Source organism: Pneumocystis jirovecii (assembly GCF_001477535.1).
Source record: "Pneumocystis jirovecii RU7 chromosome Unknown supercont1.14, whole genome shotgun sequence".
NCBI classification, from domain to species: domain Eukaryota; kingdom Fungi; phylum Ascomycota; class Pneumocystomycetes; order Pneumocystales; family Pneumocystaceae; genus Pneumocystis; species Pneumocystis jirovecii.
In genome coordinates, this window is record NW_017264788.1 from 70,349 (window position 1) to 92,677 (window position 22,329).

Consider the following 22,329-nt stretch of genomic DNA (forward strand, 5'->3'; position numbering starts at 1 on the left):
ACTTTAATGGAGAAAAAAACGCCTAATATTAAAGAAAATACCATAACAAAGCGTCCTCAACCAGCTACTCGACTGAAAGTCGTTATCCGATATTTACCTCCTGATCTTTCAGAACAAACATTTAAAGAACTAGTCAAAGAATGGATAGATGAAGAACGCGTTGAATGGTCATCATTTTACCCAGGAAAAGTATCTTCTAAGTAAGATTTATAGTACTTTATCAACAGATATTAAATTTAATTTTAGCCGAAATAAAAATGATAAATATGCAAGGGCATATATTAAATTTAAATCACCAGAAGCATTAATTGCGTTTCATAAAGGCTTTGGAGCACATTTATTTACAGATGAGAAGGGTTAGAAATATATTTTTAAATATAAGCAAAATTAATGATAATTAGGTAAGGGGCAACGAGTACTTGTTGAATTTGCACCGTTTCAAAAAGTTCCTCGGTTAGAAAGACAAAAACATGATGCTAGACAAGGAACAATTGATGATGGTATGTAGTACCTTTTTTTAAAAGCCTTTTTGCAAAACATTTTTTAGATGCAGAATTTATAGCTTTTCAAGAAACATTGAAAAATACAAATAAGAATCCAGAAGAAGAAGCACAAAACAAAAAGGAGGAGGGTTAGTATAGTTTTGACATGTGAAGTAAGCTAAAATAATATTTTAGATGATATGGCACCTATTGGCACAATTACTCCATTAATTGAGTATTTAAGAGTACAAAAAGAGACAGCTACTTTAAAATCTAAAAAAAAATACACATCAGAAAAGAAAGCATCTGCGCAAACAAAAGCAGATGCAATAACAACACAAATTAAATCACAAGGGGGGTTTGGCTTTTCAAGAAAATTCAATAAAAATAAAAATAAATCTCAAGAACTGGAAAGTCCAGATGCAAGAAAAGAGAGTTCTATGCATCCAGAAGAACTTTTTCCAAGACAAGCTAACTCTTATAAAAGGATTCACAAAAATCCATTGAAAAAAGATTCTTCACTAACAACCAATTCATCAGTTAAAATTCTTAAACCATCTAATAGGGAAAGGTTGTATGACTCAAATGTATTTAACAAAGAAAAAAAATATGATTCTTCACAACCAACAAAAAAGACCGAGTCTACAGCTGACTCATCTATAAATAAAACAGAAAATGAACCCAAGAAAATTATTAAGAAACATGATTATACGAAACAATCATCGAACAAGGAGTCAAAAAGCCATACAGAATCATTTAATAAACCAAGTACATTTCGTGAAAAAAGTGATTATTATTCTAGAAGAAACTATAAGAATAAAAACATGCAAGAATAAAAGCATTTTACAAAATATATTAACTATTCATATAAGAGAAGATATCGCAGTATACAGACTTATCATTTATTTCAGAAGTAAGTTAATAAATTTAAAATATATTAATTCTAGATGAATTAAAGAAACTTCGATATCAAGAAATGATGTTTTATGAACATTTATTAATGATTCTGTGATGCTCTTAAATAATTTTATTCGAGTTTTATAGAAATAACACTCGTTTAATAGCTTTCAGATTATCTTTTATCAATACTATTTTAAAACACTATTTTAAAAACTTTCATGTTGAAAGTAGTTAGAATCAAATTTTAGTTGAAACAAACCATTATCCTCATATAATATATTAAATTAACATATAGATTTAATTTAAATATCATTAGTATAATAAACATAAGTTTTTTTTTAAATTATTTATAAATACAAGAATCATTTCTATTATTTAGTCTCATTGACAATTTTTATAATTATTATTAAAAAATATTTAATTCCTATTTATATTAATTTAGTTAAATACCATAAAATCAGAGCATTCAGTATTCAGCACGTATGATGTAGTGGTTATCATATTCGCTTTACGCGCGAGAGGTCCTCGGTTCGATCCCGAGTACGTGCATTTTGCTACTCTCGTACATATATACGTCAAAATTTCAAGTATTTTTACAATAAAGATATTTTTATAATAAATTAAAACAATGCTTCTTATAAAATTTCTATAAAATCCGAAACAATAGCATTAAAATATAAAAATTCTAAAAAAAATAAGACATGAATCAAAAAATTATATTAGAAAACTCTAAAAAAGTATTTCATAACGTCCAATTTTAATCAACGATATATCCAAGAGAAATTACTCCAATAAAATGCGCAAGAACTATTATACACTAGAATACCCGAAAAATAAATATGACCATTAAAACTAGTTATATGCCAATAAATAACTCATTGAAATATTCAAAATATCGTTCCACTAAATACATAATTTTAAAAAGCCTAACCCTAAATAACTAAATAATTCAATGATACTTAAATATATATAAATAATGTATATAACGACTAAATATCATGCAAAAATATTTAAAAACCCGAAAAAACGAAAACCTAATAAAAATATATTCCAAGAATATTTAGATAATGCTCAAAAGATTAACAAAAAATCCCTAAATTTTAAATATAAAATAATTTCTCTACTTTCAACGAAAATTATTGATATACATTTAAAAAAACTGTTTAGGAGAATCCGGAGTTACAGGAATATTCAAGGGATCTAATGCAGTATTTTTTCTTGATATAGATGGTGTCATTGAATTTTCTTGACAAGAAAAAGAAGAAACCGGTGTCAAAAGTCGATTAGCAGATGCCTTATTAACATTATTTTCATAAAACAAAGAACAGTTTTCCATAAAATCTGCAACGTCTTTATTGCATTCAAATGAAGCAGTAAATTTCTCACAACTCATAATAGAAATACGCAGATCTGTAAGAGTAATCCTAGTAACTGGATTAGGATCAAAAACACGCTGAAGAATTAAATCCAATTCAAATGAAAGTGGTAAAATTGAACGAAGAGAAATTGTTTTTTTAAGAAAAGCTCGATAAGTCTCATCATGTATAAAAGATGCTTGCTTCCATGGATTGCATCCACAAACTAAATTCACTAATATAACACCCAATGACCAAACATCACTTGGTGCAGGTGCATAATATAAAGAATTTTCATTTGATTTAAGGCATTCTAAAAATAGTTGATTCATAAATTACGAGAAAATGGCACAAAACATACCTGGAGACATATAAAATGTTGAGCCACACCCAAATTCTGTAGTATAAACATCAGTCGTTGCCAGTCCAAAGTCTGCCAACTTAATAATTCTCCCTGAATCAAAAACAAGAATATTTTCCGGTTTAAGATCACAATGATAAATCCCCAGAGAATGACAATATTCAACTGCATCAATCAGCTGCAAAAAAGACATCTTAATCAAAGCATCATTTCTATAATACCAGTTCCTCTCTGTAATTGCGGTAAAAAGATCTCCTTCTGAGCAATATTCCATTATAATATAAGAACACTCTGGTGAATCCAGAACTTCACGAATAGAAACAATATGCGGGTGAAACTGAGCCCGCATATGCAACATTACTTCCCTTTCTACACGCTCACGAACATCTTTTGTTTTCAAAAGTGATTTGATTGCATAATACACTCCTGTATATAAATCTATTGCAAGATACACTGTTCCATGTGAACCTATACCTAGAATATTCGTGATTTCAAAGCGGTAATTAAGAATAAGACCAATCTTAGATTCAGGAGACAGTAACATCATATAAAAAATAGACAGAAAAACTCAAAAACATTTTACTCCTAAACTCCTTATTCACTGCTCTATAACATCCTCAGGGGCAATCCTATATAAATCTTGAGCAACCAGAACACAATTCCATTAAGAGAACGTTAAAAAGACATCAAAAAGCACCTGAAGTACCATATTAAGTGCTAATATAATCATAGTTAGACTGTATATTTAAATAATACTAAAATAATAAAAAATACTCCCAAAAACCGCCTAAAAAAACTAAACAAAACTAAAATAGAGTTAAAATAAAGCTAAAACAAAACCAAAACATTACTAAAATACTATTAAAGTAGTAATAAAATAGGAGTTAGTAAAATTAGTGGTAATTTAAACGACATCGATAATCTGCAGACTTTTATAAGCAATTTTAGTGTCAATGGTAAAAACTCTAAGCTCCTTTTATAAAAAAATATATTAAAACTAAAAACAATTTTAGTATTAAATCTTGATGATTTTGTATTTAAGTTAGAAAATTCTAGCAAATTTTGTAACAAAAGTATAAAACAAAACTATAAATGTATATTTGTGTTTATAAATTAAAGTTGAGACAAATTGACATGATGTTAAATATGTAAATTACGTGTGGCAACAAATTATATATATAACTTAATATGGTTTGTAGATATATAATGTATACATTTCTAAGTACAATGTCAATGTTATTTTCATAGAACTATAAGAATAAAAAAAAGTCAGAAAATCATAATAAAGAAATAGTTAATGGTTATATATTTTCTGTATTTTTAGAATTTTTATTAAGTTCATACATTAATTGATGACTAAGCCCACGAGGAAAATAACCTTGATTTAGTTCTAAAATTTCTCCACCTAAAAAGGAGGAATTTAGGGAATCCAAAATAAAAACGCCTCTAAGAACAAGAACATTTGTTAATAGTATCTATTTATACATTTTTTTTAATATTATATTGAATAGAAACAATATATTTACCTTAGATCCAAGATTCATTTTTAAATTAATATCTTCTATTGGTTTGTATTCAATTGCCCATATATAACGACCAGATGAATCTTCAAGCATTAATTTGATCATTTTTTTCATTGTTACAGTTTTTTCATTATCATCTATTAAATCGTTATCCTCTATTGAATCATTATCCTTTATAGTATTAAATGGTTTTACACGACCAAAGTCGTCATATTGCTCTAAATATTCTAACTGATTTAATATACTCATTCCAATATCTTGAACTTGTATAACTTGTAAACAGTATGGACCAGGCAATACATGATTATGTAAATCCAATACATTCTCAGGCAAACATGATTTAGAGGATAACGTTATTTTAACGTCTGAATTCAACAATAAATGCATTATTTGTTGCTCCAATTGTTCATTATTAGAAAAAACATGTTTTTGCAGAATTTGCTCAATCCAAGTTAAATTTACATATAAAGATTTGCTTGCAAAAAATGTTAACAGTTTTTCAGCTTTTAAATCAGCCATTTAAATTTCTTCATAATTATTTCATGAAAATAATGTTTTTAATTCTTAACGAAAATAACGAAGTTTTAGAATAAGAATCAATAATTTTCTTTTATATAGTATTTTTAAATGAATTATTTTGAAAAAAAGTTCTATGAAACTTATATAATTTTTTACACACAGCAAAATATGCTACTTATCTGCTTTAAAATAATCAAAAACTTTTAAAAGTAAATAATAAATCTATACTCATATTACTTGATAAAATTCATTAAAATGATAAAGGTATTCTAAACAACTTGTAAATGATATGTTGTAAAGCTACAAACAAAAAATAATACTCAAAGAATATCTATTAAAGGTATAATAGGCACTTTATCATGTTTTTTATACCATGCTGTGTTAACGCTTTTTTTGTAATGATTATTAGTAATAAAAATGACTATTTTCAATCATTTAATTATGTCACGTCCTTACTTTTTCGTCTTCTTGTAAACCATTCCATTACACGTGCAGTGCCATTATTCTTTTCATTTATATTCATAGACATTTTCTTTTGTTTTGAAGCCTTAGATGATTTGTTTTTTATATTCAACTTAGACATAGTCTCTGACTCCGCATGAATTAATAAATCTACATGAGCAACATGTGATACATTTTTGTTATTTTTATCGATGGATAAACTACGTGATGAATTATGTGAATTACCATTCCATATTTTCCCAAAGAATCTCTCTGCACCAATAGAAATACTATTTGATCCACGCTTATGGGTGTTAACTGCTTTTTCTTTAACATGTTTATCATCAGATGGTAATGTCCCTAATCGAGTATCCATAGTCTGTATTGGAGTATATTTTGTAGGAGATCTTGAAGACTCTACATTTTTAGAAACAATTGGTATAGGTAATAATGAAGGAGTAGCCCGTGATGCATATAAATCATTTTTCTCATATGAAGAACCTGCTTTTGAAGGTGCAAAATTTGTCACAGGTATAAAAGTACTATTCCGTTTGACCTGATTATTATGCCCATTTGCATGCAAAGAATGCATTAAATTCATACTTGAATCATCGAAAATACCAATAGGAGATTGGTAACTTGTAGGTCGAGGTTTTTTAAGGGGTACAGGTAACTTGTTTAATTGTGGTGTCGCCGAAACTTTTGTTAATCCTTTAGCAGATGATGCTTTATTGCTTTCAAAAACAGGTTTAAGAACCGATAATGAACTATAAATAAAATCATGACATGTTGCATTTTGAGTCGTAGATGAAGAAATATCTAAAGAAGACATCATATCATTAAGGTCATCATTAACAGAATTACGTTTTAGATAGCAATTTTGATCAGTAATAACAGAATTTTTATGATTTTGTGTTTGTTGCTGCACATAATCTATATGCACAGTATGACGTTTATTTTTACTCAATGCGGGTGATATTTGTTGTCCTCTAGACATATATCCCAAAGATGAACCAGAATTAACATAACTATATTTTTCACAATTAGCTCTCAAATTAGATTTTGGCTGCGACATAATACTCGAAGATACATGTCTTCTATCATATAAAGGATTAGATGTAGAGGCCTCGGCAATATCTGTAGCAATATCAAATAATTCCACATGATGAATTAACCAAGGATGTATTGTAATGTCCTGCAATGAAGCACGCCGTTTAGGATCCGGAACGAGAAGTCTCTTTAAAAGATCTCGAGCAAGAGCAGAAACATATTCAGGAAATGTAAGAGGTGTATTAATAATATATTTATATAGCAAATTTATGTTATCACCATCGGGATTATTTGGATCATCATCAAAAGGAAGATATCCAGCAAGCATAGCATACTAAATATAAATTATAAACAAACAAAAACGAAACATTAAAGTTACCAAAATAACACCACAACTCCAAACATCCACTTTTCTACCAACATAACAGCCTTCACCGATAACCAATTCCGGTGCAGCATAACATGGACTACCACAACTAGTTTGCATAAGATCTCCTCTTTTTAGAGACCTTCCATCAAAACAATCCATATTACTAAAAGAGTTTAAATTATCTCCAACATCAAAAACATTAGCAAATCCGAAATCAGTAACAATAATATTTTTGTTCCTATCAAGCAGAAGATTTTCCTTCACAATACTTAATAAAACACATTTGAAATAAAAAACCAACCAATTTTAAATCACGATGTACTATTCCTTTTCTATGAAGATAAAGTACACCACTAATAAGTTGTGCAAAAAGCTTAGAAGCAACATTATCTTTAAGATACCGATGAAGAAGAATAAAATCGAAAAGCTCACCGCCTTATTAAAATGACAGTTAATGAAAAACCTAATGAAACTACAGAACATACCACTGGCATACTCCAATATAATACCTATGTATCGACTTGTCTCTATTACATCAAAAAGCCTAACAATATTCGGATGACAGACACGTTGCAATATATATATTTCACGTTTAATTTTGTTCAAGCGTGTGCGTGAACCATTAATTGAATCTTTTCGAATAAGTTTAATCGCTACCTAAAAGATATCTTAGAGAGCTAAATAAAAAACACAAATTAATAAATACTTCAACATCTGACCGGGATAGACCATCAGATGATTGCAGAAATCTCCGTCTTGGCCATCCTAGCTTAACTTTCCCAAATTCCCCTTCACCAAGAGTCTGCCCTAAAATGTAATCTCCAAAACGTGTTTCATGCAACTCTGTGTTTATTTTACAATCTAAATTATTAGATGAATGAAAGTGATCACTTTTAAACTGTTGGTTCTGAAGTGAAGAAGTCCGAGGAGGCGGTAAAGGTAATTGCTGTAATACTGCCGTCATACTTATGAACAGATAAGCGTTTCCAACGACAATATTTTAATATATTAAAATAATACTCTTAAAAGCTGAAAAGTTACCGAAGAACAACAGACAAAAATACTCGTATAAATCCTTATTTTCCACTTTAATCAATAGAAATAACAGATTGTTTATTTATAAACAAGATGTGTATATCAATTCTTGAAGAAATTCAAGTATACAAGTTAAAAAACACACGCTTTTAAAAGAGACGATATAATTCGTATATAAAAACACACTTAGATACTCAAATCCAGGATTACCACAAAAACAGATATAAACAATCAGTCAAAGATATAGAGTTTTATGCCTAAACAAGTCGTTTTTAATCAATCTAAAAACACAAACGTGCCAAGAAGTATGAAAAACAAATGAAGCACGTTTTGCTTGTATTTATCAATTATTTTCTTCCCCACAAACCTCTTATCTCAGCTTGTATATTATGAGATCGCTACAAACATCGTGCAAAAGGAGACGAAAGTCGAGATAAACAAAACAAAACTCCAGAATAAGGTAAAAGGGAATTAAAACAATAAAATACATACAAAAAGATTACAAAATAATAAAAAGATAACACAATTAATTCAGAAAAACAAGCAGGAAGTCTTATGTACATAATTACAAAAACAAGGTAAACACAAAGGTTGCCGGAGCAACCGCCCAGCACCCAAGGAGAAAAAGCATAGCAATATATGATGGAAAAAACATAAATCAAAATAAAAGCTAACATTATATATAACAGAACCACGTCTCCAAATTAAAACTAAATGATACACAACCCATTTTAAAATCTGACTCAAGTATAAAAATAAAAAATACAACGATTTATACTCGTAAAGCACAAATACCAAGATAACAATAACTCTTATAACCCTAACAAATAAAACCCGATTACCGTAGTAAATGGCATCCTAAAAGACGTGAATAAAAATATTTCGTAAATGACATTTAAAAACATGGATAAAATATTTTGTAAAGCCTTTTGTCTAGACCCACACACCCCCCTAAGACCTATCGAAACCTATCGGAAACAGTAATCTATCACACATATAGCTACACACTAAATTTCTTGATTGAATAAAACCAAAATACAATCACCAAGCATCAAATCCAAAACGAATCCCAAAAAAGGAAAGAAACCTGTGCAGCAAAACGCGGTCACCAGCCCTGCATCAATACTTCCCTTTGCACTTGAGCCATACTTATTTGTCGATGTGAATGTGCCTTGTGATACTTGAGTCCATTCAGGTTTTTGTACCGTTTATTACACAATTCACACTTGTACGGCTTATTCTCAACAACGGGATTCCCCTTCGGCGCCACCACCACCCCTTCATTTGAAAATGCAACAGGAACAATCGTATCCTGCAGCATCATCGTCGACGTACAATGCCCATGAAGCTTGTGGTACTTCAATCCATTCTGATTCTTGTACGCCTTGTCACACCCCGGCACTGGACACTTGTACGGCTTGTCCACCACCACAAAATTCGATCCTGGCGAGTCAATCGTCCCCTGAGACTCTGTATCCGACAATGAAATCCCTTGTTGACGCTGTTTTTTCATCATTTGCTGTTTCACCCACTCCTCTGCCAGCAATGACGTCCCATTCAACACTGCCCCCTCCGTATCCTCCATATCCACCACAAGAAACTCTTGTGATGAGTCAAACGTCGGCGTCGACGGCATAGACGACGACGGCGTAGACATATTTGATGATGATAATAAAAAGTCCCGTGTCGATACCGATAACGGCACTACATTCTGCCCCTGTTTCTCTGTATCTGATAATGATTGAAACAAATGATCAAATGCAAATTCCTGATCAAGTTCCATATCTAAACCATATGTCTCATAGCCTTCTCCCCTGACCTTCCCGTCCCATCCCGGGCGTCCCGGGCGGCACGGTAGTGCTCCTCCCGGCAAACAATGTGCTCCCGATACTAATATTCCTTCATCTTCGACACGTACATGTGCTTCTTCATAGTGTCGGCATAAATCATGCAGATCACGCAGCAAAACTCCACAGCAATTAAAATCTTTACAAAATGATATCTCAAGCTTTGGGCATAAAAGTTCTTCACATCCAAACCCATCTTCTGATTCTAATGTGCTTCTGTCCCTATATAAGCCTCAAAATATACAAATATACGCAGACTTACCCCCCTGATCTCAAAAAACTTTGTCCTTGGAGACTGGTGGATAAACTACCGTATTTCCAAGAAGCATATACACTGTCATTTGCAGAGCGTTCTCGACGAACGTCCATAGGACTCTGCATACTGGTACTTAAAGACATCGGCTAGTGCTGGCAATACAGTGGCGATGGCTTTTACGTGCTATATGCGGTGTATATGCGTGCTATATGCGTTGTGTATGCGCTGTATATGCACTACTGTGCCTATACCCTCCAGAAACCCTCACGTCCTCCGCCCTGTCGGAGCTGCTCTGCTTGACTCGTAGAAGTATCCCGGACTCCTCACCGCGTCTTTTAATCCCACGCCTTGGCCCGTCACGGTTTCCCCTAAGTTTCCGTCATGGTTGGGTTATTCCGAAGGGCCGTTAGTATTTTCCCTAAACGGGGAGGAGCGTACCGATGAACGCTTAATCAAGGCCAAAAGCGGAGAGAGCGGCTTATCGAGGGGAAATTGAGCACGCGAGACAATACTGGGAGGCATATGTATGCATGTAATAGAGGTTAAGGAGGGAAAGTAATATTACATATTACATGCATATTCTTGGACGCATATACAAGGAGAGGATGGCAGAAATGGAGGGATATGTAGGTACGTGAGATGTATAGGGATGATAGTGGGATGTTTGTGTATATGCGTAAGTTTGAATGTTACATGCATATAGTCCGGTTGTTACATGCATACATAACGAGTGGTTGTGTTATGAAGGAGTCGGGGATATGGAATGAAAGGAGCAGAGGGAGCTGGCCGTCATAGTTTAGATGGTATTTATAAGCAAAGAGTGTATTTAAAAAAGAAAGAGTGCATTAGAAAAGAAAAGTGTATTTGCAGTGTTTACAGTGTTTAAAAGTGTAGTTGGAGTGTCAAAAGTGTATATAGATGTATATAGATGTATATAGGAGAAAAGCAAAAAAAACAATTATATACATAAAAACAGGATTAATCTGGTTAGATGAAGAAAACTAAGAGGAATAGAAGTGACTAAAGAGGAATTTAGTAGTGGGAGAAGCGGGTGTTCCTAGCACATCTCCTTGATCCGTGCGAGATACAAGTACAATTAGAGTAGGCTGCCCAGTTTAAGCACGTAGAACGGATTGAGGGCAAATAGGGAGAAATCTATATAAGGAGATTTAACGGGACAGATTAGGGAAGATATTATGTAGCGCGGAATAATGGGGGCATATGGGTATCGATAAAGTTAGCGGATTACCAGAAAAAATAAAATATATAGAGAAGGGTAAAGCTTAATGTTAATGCAGGAGAAAAAGATAGAGAAAAACAATATCAATACTATTAATGGTATTGAAATGATATTAAGGGGAAATTATAATAGCAATAAAGAATGAATTTGAAATTAAGATCGTATAGTAAAACGGAAACGGAGCTTAGGCATGCATAAAATAGTGAAGTAGAAAAAGAGTGGGAATTATACAGGGGAAACAGTGGTATGAAGTACTTATGAATGATGGATAAAAATATCAAAGATAGATTGGGAGAAAATAGATGTACAATAAGATAAGGAGTTCCAGGTATTTAGTATGTAGTAGAATGTAATATAGCATGCAATGTATGTGGTGTATTATGCAGTGTATTGTGTACTATATTATCTACTGTAATATGTATTGTAACATGTAATATATTATATAATATTATTATGTAATATTATTATGTAATACGATATACAATATATTATGCAGTATGTTGTGTGTTATAGTATATAGTACAATGTAGTACGTTGTGTATTATAGTATATAGTATAATATGTATTATCGTATATAGCATGTTATATTGCAGTACTAAGTACCAACCAAGTACTGCTTATGCCACGTATATGCTATATTGTATATTTATCGTTCTCAAGGCACTTAATATATATAGCGTGCATTACACGTTACATATACTACAATAATCGGATATTCAGTCAATTATGTTTGCATAGAAAATAAAGAGCAAAAAAACATAAAGACATTTCTTTGAATTTATCAAGATCTATTTGACTTTTTATATATAAATAGATTGAATAAATATATAGTTTATAGTATTTCATCTCTTTTCATAATAAAGTGTTGTTAATACATAATAATACAAAATATTAGCCTTCTGCTTCTATTTCATATGAATTACTTTTATGTTTTGGAATAAATTTGAATGTATTATCTTTTACTTTGCCCAAAAACATTTCACTATCTATGTTATTTTTATAAGTAAAACAGTAATATATAATCACCTTATTTTAACCCAATCTTCAGAATTTTCACTGGCTAAGAGTGTTTCTAATTCATTCCGACCTTGCCAAGCAAGAGGCCGATCTTGAATATTTGGAGGAAGCACTTCAAGCATGGTTACTGGTACATATCTTTCAGTATTAATAAACAAAACAAAAAACAGTACATGTTAACACACCGATGGAAGAACGAAAGAAATTCACACAAAAAGCGTCGAGTGGTATTAACACCAAAATCATCAGATCCCTAAATAGTGATTAGAATATGTATCGTTAAAAATGAAGAAAAATACCCAGTAATCAAGACCATACTCGCAGAACTGTCTGAGTATATCTAATCTCTGACTTGATGTTTTATCTATGTATTTTTTGGACTCGATTTCTTCAAATATCCAACTTTAAAAATGTTAAACAAAATAAATAATTGAATCAAATATACGGCTTTATTAATGCACCTCGAGCAATCATGGCAGTATCTACACCAGATGCCATAGCAGCTTCCCAATCTTCCCAGCTATATATGTCACCATTACTTTGAAAAGTTAAATGTAATATAAAAAATAACAAAAATACCCTATAAATGCCATATAAGGTGGATTTCCTATCTCAGAATTCTCCTTATAATCTTCGTTATATGCATCATATTTCTTTACTGCACTTATCATAGAAGCACATTGACGAATATATTCCCAGTCAGCTTTTTTAGTATATCTTTGTTGTCTAGACCGTGCATGCAGTACAACTGCGCTCAAATTAAGTTCTCTTCTTAATTTGGAAATCAACTTAATTGCAGTTGGTTTACTATCTTTGGTTCCCATACGAATTTTTGTAGTAATTGGTATAGAATTAGATACATAAGTCATACCTCCAAGCATTTTAATCATTTTTGTTTGAGAATCTAATAAAGCAGACCCAGCACCCTTTTTTCTTAGCTTCAATAAATATAAAAGGCTGTACTTTACTTGTTTATAAATCAAATCAATTGGACATCCACAGTTCAAATCAATAAAATCAATCTCATTACAAACATTAGCCAAAACCTCTGTTGCTTTAATAGACTGCCAGAGCTTGCTTCCACATATTTGGGCACCAAAAAGTCCTCTTCTTCCATTTCTTAACTCAGATCGCTCTGAAATATGTGCTCGTGGTAAAGCCCATTCAGATTTTGAACCTTGTAATAATGGAAGTGAAACAATCATTTCAGAATAAGTCACATCCGCACCAAAAGAGCAACAAATACGTCTGAAAGGAATATTCCCGACTGTTGTTAAAGGCGCAAGAATCTTTCGATCTTTCCAACAAATCTATCATTATTAAATATGTTGTAAAACAAAGTAACTAGAAACCCTTTTTTTTTCCGTATTATCCACAGGAACATCTTTAAGCGTATTGGCATCAATATTTTCAGATTCATGATCGTCAAAACTATTTAAGTGCAATTTTTCATCCAAAAGAGCCAAATAACTGCTTGATTTAGGTGTTAAATACAATTTACGAGAAAGCTGCTTCCGAAAATCAGCAGAAACTTTATTAAGAACATCCCCTTTATGAATTTCTGCTTTCTATTCCCATATTAATAATGAATTACACCATTACACAATAATATACATTATCATCTACGATTAAACGCCATGTTTTAGTGTCCAAACTAGGCTTCAACACATGTCCATTCAACCATCGACATCTCCAACCAGAAGCACACCATCCCTTTGCATCAAAAACACTACAAACTTTACCAATATCATCAGGTTTTCGACTCAAATAATCTTCAATAGAATGTGAAAATTTACAGCTACAATAAATAAATAAAATACAAAAAAACACTTATACATACTCTTCACCATATTGACATTGTTTATCTGCAGAAATATACGGACATAACTGATCAATTTCTTTTTCCAACACAATTTTTCTATTTTTATTCTGACCTCTTTGTTTTTTACGTTTCTTAATAGGTGCTTCTAAAGAATTACTAAAATCATTCATATCAGAAACATTATTTTCAGAAAATTCCTTGTTTTTATCAATTAATTCATCTATCTTTTTTTCATAACTAGTTATACACTTCAAATATCTGACAAAAACATATAAGTTAAAAAGAGAAAAAAAACAGAATCAAAGATGTAAAAGAAATACTCTGGTTTAATCATAGCTATTCCTGGTCTTACTATATTATTTCGTTCATTTTTTAATTTTGACATGTCAAGAAGATCGCCTGAGTGAGTTTTACGCATAGCGATTTTTTATAATGAACATTTTATATAAAACCAACATATAAAAGCTTAAAACTTCAACGAAAATAACATGATAAAAAGCCTTGAAAAGGCAATTTTTTTTAAGTATTTTGTTTATTGATTTTGATTAACAAACAATAATTCTTTATTAAAATAAGCTCTATACTTTTATCTTTGCTATCAACATGACATTAAAACTTTCTAAAGATATGCTTTGTTTTGAAAAATATGAAGATAAGATCTCAACAGCGTCTATATTAGTTAAAAATCCATCTCTCAAACACAGGGTTGCTTTCAATCTTCAAATTAACCCAACATCTGATCATTACACTGCTCATCCATCAATTGCTATGCTTGATCCGGATTCAGAATGTCAGATTTCATTTGAAAGGCATCCTAAAGATGAATTCTATAAAGATAATGGAACATGTGATTCAGTAGATATGCTTATTATTCAATCTATACAGATTAACAGTAAAATGAATAAAAAAATAGATAAAATGGAAAAAAATGATAAAATGCTTTGGAACTATCTTGAAAATGAAGTTCAAAAGAGTTACAAGAAAATCAGGATGAAAGAGGTTATGCTATCAATACATGTTGACGATAAATTTGATCTTGATAAGCTCGGCAGACCTGTCACTCAAGAATTAACTATAACAGAAGAAGGCTTCAGTGACACTGTAATAACAATAAATCATTTCTCTATGATGCCTACAAAGCTTTCAGAGAATCCTATGTTTATGAAGAATTGTACTGAATATGCTTGTCAAAAAAAAGAATTTTTAAATTCTCCAGGAACATTTGAAAAATTAGTATCAATTCCAAAAGAATATAATACACAAAGCAAAAATTCGGAATACCAGAAGCCGCTTAAAGATAGTTGTGATGTCCTTAAACACAAAGATATATTGCAAGACTTACAAAATGCTTTTCTTTGCTCTACAGAAACAGTTAACACTCAAATATCTAATAATACAGCAGTAACTGTTGTAGACTTAAATCATGCACATAAAGCCTTTAGTCAGGAAGAAAATGATGATTCATCTGAATTCTGGAGCGATAATAATTTACCTGAAGATGAAATTAGTTTAGAATATTTGGAAACTAATTTTAACATTGTAGACCCAGAAAGTTGTGAGAAAGACTTTAACAAAGGCATTGAGCACCTTCAAGTATGGAAACTGATACGAGAACAAAATCAAAACAAATTTTCAAACAAATGCATAATCGAAGAAGAATTTTCTAACAAAGATTTAATTGTTTCACCCGTTATTTTGAAACAACCGTTTTTAGCTTCAACCATTCCTGATGATTCAAGTCCATCTTTATTAAGTTTGTCTCACAAATCATCAGAGACAGCTCTATCTCGAAGCATAGATTACATTTATACTCAATCATTTTCTTATAAAGAATTTAATGACAGTATTGGAAGAACACTTTTTGGCACAGAATCTACACCTTGTAGTTCCTTCGAACTTACTGTAAATATCCCTTTAATACCAACATGGATGCAGAATATACTGGATCTTCAAAAAGAGCTTCAAGCTATAATTGACGAGTTTGATCAAAAAACCAATTTCCATATTAAAGATTTCGACTTCATGGGAAATAGCGTTTTGCACGCAAATACACCTGGAGGATGCCAAGAATTAGGCTTGGACACTCATTGTATCCTGCATGTTTAAAGTCTACTTTTATACTCAACTACAGTGGTCTCTACGTACTTAATAAACAGATAAAAACAAAAAAAAAAAATCATAAAAGATAAAAAAGAAAAAACATCCATTTGTATAACACCTTATTACATATTCTTTTTATCCTCACCTGTCCGTGTTTCCTTACTATATCGTTCTGAAAGCTCACTATACTCCCTATCTTTATCTATAATCCGCTGCTTCAGCTCCGTAATTTCATCTATCAACGCTTTTGACCTTGTTTCATCATTCCTCATTTCTTTCATTGCATTCACCATATCTTCATATTTAAACACTTGTAACGTTAACCCATATACACGGTCAATGATCCTGTATAAAATATATTATAAACCATCCAAAAATACATATTTTAACGCTTCCACGCCCTTACAAACTAAGAAAAAGCGTAAATCCACAAAGATACATATTTCTTTGAGAATAAAACTTCCGTGCCTGTATATCACTACGATATACATCCCGTAGAGCCCCTCCTGCACCTGGTTTTGCATCATCTGCTGCCCGGAACACACGATTTACTGAATCAAAAAACAAAACAAGAATAAAAATAAATGTAATCTTAATCAGAACGTCAGCCAATCTTAGATTTCTAATATTAAGCAATTTTCTGCCAAATAAAATGCAAAAAAACACTTCAAAATACACAATTGCTTCTAAAACACAAACACACCTTTGAACCATAGCGGATTTTTGCAATAATAGTCGATGTTGAGATAAAACTAAACATACGCCGCCGCAGACGCTTAGGCAATGGCATAACAAGAAGACAAAATAATGCCATCTGAATTACAAGAAGGCTGAAAACTAGCATTATTAGCACTGTTATAGTACAAATCATATACCAAGTGAATAATACAACGTCATTATTGTACCTGTCGTTTGCACCGAGATGTACGGGGACGAGTAAACGCCAATAAGTCGAGAGCAGAAAGAGATGGAAAAAAGCAGAGAAGAAGAAGGCAAAAAGAAGAATCAGTAGAGTATATATCTTGAATTTTGGACGCATATAATGCAGATATAGTGTAAATATATAGTAGATAGAGTATAGCACATATAAGACGCATATAAGACGCATACAAGACGCATATAATCAGGGTTTAAAGATATAAGTAGCTTTAGAAGAGTCTTAGAAGCATATATTTAGTTTTTGAAGAGGAGATTTTGTATATTTAGAGGCAAAAACGTCTTTATATGTGCCTATTATATCAGTGATAAAGAAATTAAAAAATACAAAAAAAAAATACAAAATGGCAGCAGCAGAGAAGAGTTTTGGAGAAAAAAAGTATGAAGAATGTTTAAAAGATGTTTCTTGTGATACAGATTGTGTATTATATGAAGTTTTCCAAAATTTATATATTGGAAGGTTACTTTACATAAAAAACCAGAGATATACAGCTGATTTGGCAGTTTGAAAGGGTTTAAAGAAGAGATTGCAAAAAAAAGGCATAATATTACACATATTATAAAAACAGTGGAGTTTTCTGATGTAAAAAAGGCTTTTGGATGAAATATTCAATTAATGGTTCATAGATTGCAGATTTATCAGATTACAAGGTTCTATCTTTGGATATTCTTGACAAAGAGCAAGAAATTATAGTGGACTACTTTGAACAATGTATAAAGTTTATTCAAGATTGCTTTTATGCAGGCCTACAAAATAAAATATTAATTTTTTGGTATTTTTTGTTTTTAATATATAATATTATTCCAATGTCTTTAAAGTCAAGCAGGTATATCGCGGTCTACAACAATTGCAGCGGCATATTTAATGCAAACGTTGAAAATATCAAAAGAAGAGGCTATTACATTCATAAAAAAGACACATCCAAATGCTCAGCCTAATTCAGGTTTTATAGAGCAATTACAATTATTTGAAGAATGTGACTATACGCCGAATCAAAAAAAAAAGAAATATAGACAATGGCTACTTAAACATAAGGCTGACGTGTCTTTGAGTATTGAATATATATTCTTTAAAATAATAGCTAAGACAAATAGATGATAAAACAATACCATCTATTTCTTTATACATGGAACACGAATCAGCGGATGGCCAAATAAGCCTTAAATGTAAAAAATGCAGGTATATATTACAATTTTTTTTGCAGCACTACTTAAAATATTTTGTTCAGATTTTTACTAGCCAATTCTAACTATATTATTGATCATGAGCCGTTGTCTAACGAGACGAATAAAATGCCTATTTATTCTTCTCAATGTACACATTTTTTCCTAGAACCACTTATATGGATGAAAAAAGAATTAGATAGTGGGAATATAGAAGGAAAATTTACTTGTCCTAAATGTAATTCACGAATAGGAAAATATGCATGGCAGGGTATGACATGTAGTTGCAAAAAATGGGTAACACCCGCTTTAAGTGTGCAAAAAGGAAAAATCGATATAGTAAAAACAAAGTAATTTTATAACATATTCAAAAAATTCAAATGCATATCCTTTTAATATAATAAAAACGTTATACTAAAACATTATTTTTCAGTTAAGTAGGTTTATGAATTTCAAAATTGAACTAAAATCAAGCCGCGCAGAATCCCAAATGAGCATATTTAAACAAAAACATACAAAGTCTTTATAAATTCTATTCTAGAAAATCTACTCAGGCACTTAAAGTTTCCTTAGTCATTATTGCTTCCTCTAACATACCCATTTGAGCAATGATCTGTTTATTTTTCATTTGTTCCATACCCAACTGCTTCTCTCTTCTTTTAACACGCTCCTTTTCTAATTCCCACATTCTTAATAAATCCAAGTTCCGTTCTTTTAATTTCTCATTTTCAGATTTCATATTCTCAAACTCCTTTTGCAATTTATCTAATTCTAAATTTTTAGCTTCTAGATAAATAGTTAATTCCGTTTGAACAAAATCTACAAGTTCTCTTAGTCTTTTAACAGTATTATCATTTACATCATAATTGGTATCATTTTCATCATTTTTTTCACTTTCTTCAAGCTTTTCTTTCAATTCACTAATATATTTTTTAAGAGACTCGTTTTCTTGTTTCAAAATAATTCTTTGTGGTGTCCATGGTTTTTTTGGGGAAGTTTCACGTTCAGTATATACTTTCTTTGGAGAGGATGCTTTAATATCAGAGATTCCATCAGAAATAGTATTCTTCATGCTTTCAACCCCCCTCGAAATATTAAAAAGATTATGCTGATTCATATTTTCTTTTAGTTTAAGAGGTTTTCTTGGAGAACTTGATTTTGATCTTTTAAAATCCTTCTTTATACTAGACGATTGAGACGTTTTTGAAAGTGCAAAATAATCATTACACTAACAGCAGTCAGCATTTAAACTATTGTTTAAAACAAAGACTTAACAATGTATTCACATATTTTAGTTGAAGTAACTTCAGAATTACAAGGAACTAAACAAATCAAAACTTAGAATAAAAAACTAAACATAGTTATAAATATTACCTTCTTTCTCAGCCCGATGTTCTCCTGAATTTTGAAAATTAGATAAAGTATCTATACAAAGTAATTTTTCATCTAAATCACGAAAAATACGGTCAATATTCCTATGATTTTCCAATAACGTTAAATTGCCAATTTCCTCTTGATTGGGTGACTTTACTTCATCTATTTCATGAATCAAAATATTATTACATTATCCATTACTAATCTTTCCTTGATTTAACAAAATTATAGGTTTTTTTTTAAAATCATCAATTAAAGAAAGACTATCAAAGTTATTTCTTAATATATCCGGTGAAGACGCAATAAATTCAGGTTTTTTAGCATTATTTTCGTCTAATTTTAAGGAAAATTTCATAATTTTTTTTAAAAAAAGATAACTTTTTTGAAAATATTCATGCTTTAATATAAACAGTAGAACGTTACTACAGCAACAAAATAAAATTAATTTTTTAAAACATTATAAAAAACATAAAAAAAGATAAAAATGTATTGGTTAATTATGTAAAAATGGTTTATATTTCATAAAGACCATTTTTCAGTATTTAGAAAATTGATTTATAAATAGACATACCAGGTATCCAGTAGGTCTTGTAATATTTTAACTAGAATAAAAATAAAAAAGTATAATAAGACCATTTTAATCTTTCCAATATATTTTTCATTGAATAGGTCAGTTAAAAAAAGATTTGTTTGTATAAATATCAAAAAAATACAAAAATATTTAAAATTATAAAAATATTCAAAGTATCATTTCTATGACAAAAATTTATTGTTATTATAATAAATTGTATTTTCTATCATAAATAAGTATAATTTAATTTTTATTTAATTTTTTTAATAATTTACATATTATATAACAAATTTAAAAAAACAATTATCTTTTATAGATTATGAAATTATAAAAAACTATTCTAATCAATAAAACAAAATTAAGTTCACCCCAAAATTAATTATCTCTAAAATTAAATAATTTATTCATATCAATCTATTAATTTAAATACATAATTATTCATAATAAAGATAATATTTAAATTCAAATATAAAATATCAAATTTAAATTAAATAAAAAAGAAAAAAAAACAACTAAAGTTACATAAACATAACTTACTATTACTTCACAGATCCTAGAATATCAAAAATTACATCTATACACACAACAAAAAAACAAAATATTATAAATAAAACAAAAATGCATCACAAAATCAATTTTCAAATAATACAAAAAACATTTACAAAAACAACATTTTATTAAAAAACGCAATCAACTAAAAGCAAGAAAGAACATTAAATAATTAAAATCTACTAATACTATGATAACCTTATAATACAGTTTCAATAAAAATGATAAACTTGTGAATAAACTAAAATACATAAAAATCTATTCCATTTATATGCATCAAATAAAATGACTTTATCAACTTTTGATTTTTCTTAATTTTGAAATTATAATCTATTAATATTCACGCCTCATTAAAATATAGAAGATATTAATAGATCAAATAATTTACTCAATACAATTCCATTAAAAATTTTATCAATGACTAAAAATATAACATACGATTTTATATTTTCCCAAAATATCCGTACATAAATAGCCATTTATATTTTATTTAGATGGTATCCAACCTTCATTAAGCATAGCTTCTAGTTTTGCAACTTCGCTCATTGATGTTGCATTCCGAATCGCATCCTGAATACGCTTTTTTTCATCATCAGTCAGCTTAAAATGAATCTCTTTATCTTCATTCATTGATTCATTAACATCAAACGTATGAGATTTAACACCTAAAATAGAAGCAGCTAATGTTGTAGGTTCATCTATAGATACACCAAAAAGCAATTTTGCTGTTTCATGCTCCTAAACAGTATTAAAACACAAATTTTCACATTTAAATAAGAAATGTATCCTACAGATTGACGGACTTTGCAAAAATCAAGAATACGAAGAGAAGGACACTGCCATATCACCCATAACCGATAATGTTCTTTTCGAGATACAGGATTATCCATAAGACTTAAAATTGTAAGCTTCTTGAGACCAGAAAGACAATTAATATCTGAAAGTTCAGATATAGCATTTGAAGTCAAAATAAGTGTCCTAAGATTTGGAAGAGTTAACGCCAGTTGTGAAGAAATAGAAGAAATTCTATTGCGAGATAAAAGAAGCGTCCGGACTCTAAGAAGCTTAGGAAAATTACCAAGGTGCCGTATATCATTATCAGTGAAGTCAATAGCATCATTTTGATCCTAATTCACCTTATAAATCTAAATAATAACCTTTAACTCTATGAATACCTTTGTAACACCTAAGTTCTCAATTACTGGAATCTTATGACCTGAAGTAATCAAATAAACATAAAAAAGAAAAAAATATACTCCAGAATACCTCGTAAATCCAATTCTCTCTCTTTTGCAGGATTAATATAGGATGATGCATTATTTAAAAGATCAATGTTTAACCGCATCTTAAAAAACAAAAACAAAACCCTTAAAGAGCACTTTATAGAAGCCGCTTAATACAAAATACTCTGAAAAAC

The 22,329-nt window shown here is 30.2% G+C and overlaps 12 protein-coding genes and 1 non-coding gene across 13 annotated transcripts; 5 read left to right on the forward strand and 8 right to left on the reverse strand.

Moving 5' to 3' along the window:
* Positions 1 to 6: 6 nt before the first annotated feature.
* Positions 7 to 1,318, forward strand: T551_02981 (uncharacterized protein; the record flags this gene model as incomplete). Its single annotated transcript, XM_018375244.1, has 5 exons — positions 7 to 200; positions 247 to 356; positions 402 to 500; positions 548 to 631; positions 678 to 1,318. The coding sequence occupies 5 exons, from the start codon at positions 7 to 9 to the stop codon at positions 1,316 to 1,318; spliced, it is 1,128 nt and encodes a 375-aa protein (XP_018228452.1).
* A 540-nt stretch (positions 1,319 to 1,858) lies between these two features.
* Positions 1,859 to 1,931, forward strand: T551_05039. The gene has a single exon. It is a non-coding gene; the product is annotated as a tRNA-Val (tRNA).
* A 601-nt stretch (positions 1,932 to 2,532) lies between these two features.
* T551_02982 (uncharacterized protein) lies at positions 2,533 to 3,645 on the reverse strand (the record flags this gene model as incomplete). Its single annotated transcript, XM_018375245.1, has 2 exons — positions 2,533 to 3,050; positions 3,099 to 3,645. The coding sequence occupies 2 exons, from the start codon at positions 3,643 to 3,645 to the stop codon at positions 2,533 to 2,535; spliced, it is 1,065 nt and encodes a 354-aa protein (XP_018228453.1).
* Positions 3,646 to 4,399: 754 nt separating this feature from the next.
* T551_02983 (uncharacterized protein) lies at positions 4,400 to 5,140 on the reverse strand (the record flags this gene model as incomplete). The annotated part of the gene is made up of 2 exons (XM_018375246.1): positions 4,400 to 4,573; positions 4,625 to 5,140. The coding sequence occupies 2 exons, from the start codon at positions 5,138 to 5,140 to the stop codon at positions 4,400 to 4,402; spliced, it is 690 nt and encodes a 229-aa protein (XP_018228454.1).
* A 439-nt stretch (positions 5,141 to 5,579) lies between these two features.
* Positions 5,580 to 8,032, reverse strand: T551_02984 (uncharacterized protein; the record flags this gene model as incomplete). Its single annotated transcript, XM_018375247.1, has 5 exons — positions 7,708 to 8,032; positions 7,487 to 7,658; positions 7,303 to 7,436; positions 7,011 to 7,259; positions 5,580 to 6,965 (listed from the first exon to the last, which is right to left on the reverse strand). Exons 1-5 carry the CDS (start codon positions 7,963 to 7,965, stop codon positions 5,580 to 5,582), a joined length of 2,199 nt encoding a protein of 732 aa, XP_018228455.1. The 5' UTR covers positions 7,966 to 8,032.
* A 1,078-nt stretch (positions 8,033 to 9,110) lies between these two features.
* T551_02985 (zinc-coordinating transcription factor SFP1) lies at positions 9,111 to 10,281 on the reverse strand. Its single transcript, XM_018375248.1, has 2 exons — positions 10,146 to 10,281; positions 9,111 to 10,099 (listed from the first exon to the last, which is right to left on the reverse strand). Exons 1-2 carry the CDS (start codon positions 10,262 to 10,264, stop codon positions 9,142 to 9,144), a joined length of 1,077 nt encoding a protein of 358 aa, XP_018228456.1. The 5' UTR covers positions 10,265 to 10,281; the 3' UTR covers positions 9,111 to 9,141.
* Positions 10,282 to 10,711: 430 nt separating this feature from the next.
* Positions 10,712 to 11,144, forward strand: T551_02986 (uncharacterized protein; the record flags this gene model as incomplete). Its single annotated transcript, XM_018375249.1, has 4 exons — positions 10,712 to 10,769; positions 10,843 to 10,927; positions 10,975 to 11,049; positions 11,078 to 11,144. 4 exons carry the CDS (start codon positions 10,712 to 10,714, stop codon positions 11,142 to 11,144), a joined length of 285 nt encoding a protein of 94 aa, XP_018228457.1.
* A 1,126-nt stretch (positions 11,145 to 12,270) lies between these two features.
* T551_02987 (tRNA dihydrouridine synthase DUS3) lies at positions 12,271 to 14,636 on the reverse strand (the record flags this gene model as incomplete). The annotated part of the gene is made up of 11 exons (XM_018375250.1): positions 12,271 to 12,361; positions 12,406 to 12,534; positions 12,582 to 12,649; positions 12,696 to 12,798; positions 12,842 to 12,934; positions 12,976 to 13,322; positions 13,365 to 13,706; positions 13,749 to 13,964; positions 14,011 to 14,194; positions 14,237 to 14,476; positions 14,539 to 14,636. The coding sequence occupies 11 exons, from the start codon at positions 14,634 to 14,636 to the stop codon at positions 12,271 to 12,273; spliced, it is 1,911 nt and encodes a 636-aa protein (XP_018228458.1).
* Positions 14,637 to 14,821: 185 nt separating this feature from the next.
* On the forward strand, positions 14,822 to 16,324 carry T551_02988 (uncharacterized protein; the record flags this gene model as incomplete). Its single annotated transcript, XM_018375251.1, has 1 exon — positions 14,822 to 16,324. One exon carries the CDS (start codon positions 14,822 to 14,824, stop codon positions 16,322 to 16,324), a length of 1,503 nt encoding a protein of 500 aa, XP_018228459.1.
* Positions 16,325 to 16,440: 116 nt separating this feature from the next.
* T551_02989 (uncharacterized protein) lies at positions 16,441 to 17,215 on the reverse strand (the record flags this gene model as incomplete). The annotated part of the gene is made up of 4 exons (XM_018375252.1): positions 16,441 to 16,663; positions 16,725 to 16,958; positions 17,014 to 17,155; positions 17,194 to 17,215. The coding sequence occupies 4 exons, from the start codon at positions 17,213 to 17,215 to the stop codon at positions 16,441 to 16,443; spliced, it is 621 nt and encodes a 206-aa protein (XP_018228460.1).
* Positions 17,216 to 17,598: 383 nt separating this feature from the next.
* On the forward strand, positions 17,599 to 18,772 carry T551_02990 (tyrosine protein phosphatase YVH1; the record flags this gene model as incomplete). Its single annotated transcript, XM_018375253.1, has 6 exons — positions 17,599 to 17,714; positions 17,759 to 17,837; positions 17,882 to 18,027; positions 18,074 to 18,306; positions 18,350 to 18,434; positions 18,484 to 18,772. The coding sequence occupies 6 exons, from the start codon at positions 17,599 to 17,601 to the stop codon at positions 18,770 to 18,772; spliced, it is 948 nt and encodes a 315-aa protein (XP_018228461.1).
* A 196-nt stretch (positions 18,773 to 18,968) lies between these two features.
* On the reverse strand, positions 18,969 to 20,147 carry T551_02991 (uncharacterized protein; the record flags this gene model as incomplete). The annotated part of the gene is made up of 4 exons (XM_018375254.1): positions 18,969 to 19,646; positions 19,694 to 19,740; positions 19,793 to 19,954; positions 19,994 to 20,147. 4 exons carry the CDS (start codon positions 20,145 to 20,147, stop codon positions 18,969 to 18,971), a joined length of 1,041 nt encoding a protein of 346 aa, XP_018228462.1.
* Positions 20,148 to 21,398: 1,251 nt separating this feature from the next.
* T551_02992 (uncharacterized protein) lies at positions 21,399 to 22,257 on the reverse strand (the record flags this gene model as incomplete). The annotated part of the gene is made up of 4 exons (XM_018375255.1): positions 21,399 to 21,650; positions 21,704 to 22,039; positions 22,088 to 22,128; positions 22,179 to 22,257. The coding sequence occupies 4 exons, from the start codon at positions 22,255 to 22,257 to the stop codon at positions 21,399 to 21,401; spliced, it is 708 nt and encodes a 235-aa protein (XP_018228463.1).
* Between the last annotated feature and the right edge of the window lie 72 nt (positions 22,258 to 22,329).

What these genes read in the sequence shown, in the direction of transcription:
- T551_02985 (XM_018375248.1), bottom strand. Translation starts at nt 10,264, where the DNA reads ATGCAGAGTCCTATGGACGTTCGTCGAGAACGCTCTGCAAATGACAGT. An exon ending in AGTTTTTTGAGATCAGGGGG is followed by an intron (nt 10,100 to 10,145) that starts GTAAGTCTGCGT and finishes ATATAGGGACAG; the next exon opens with AAGCACATTAGAATCAGAAG.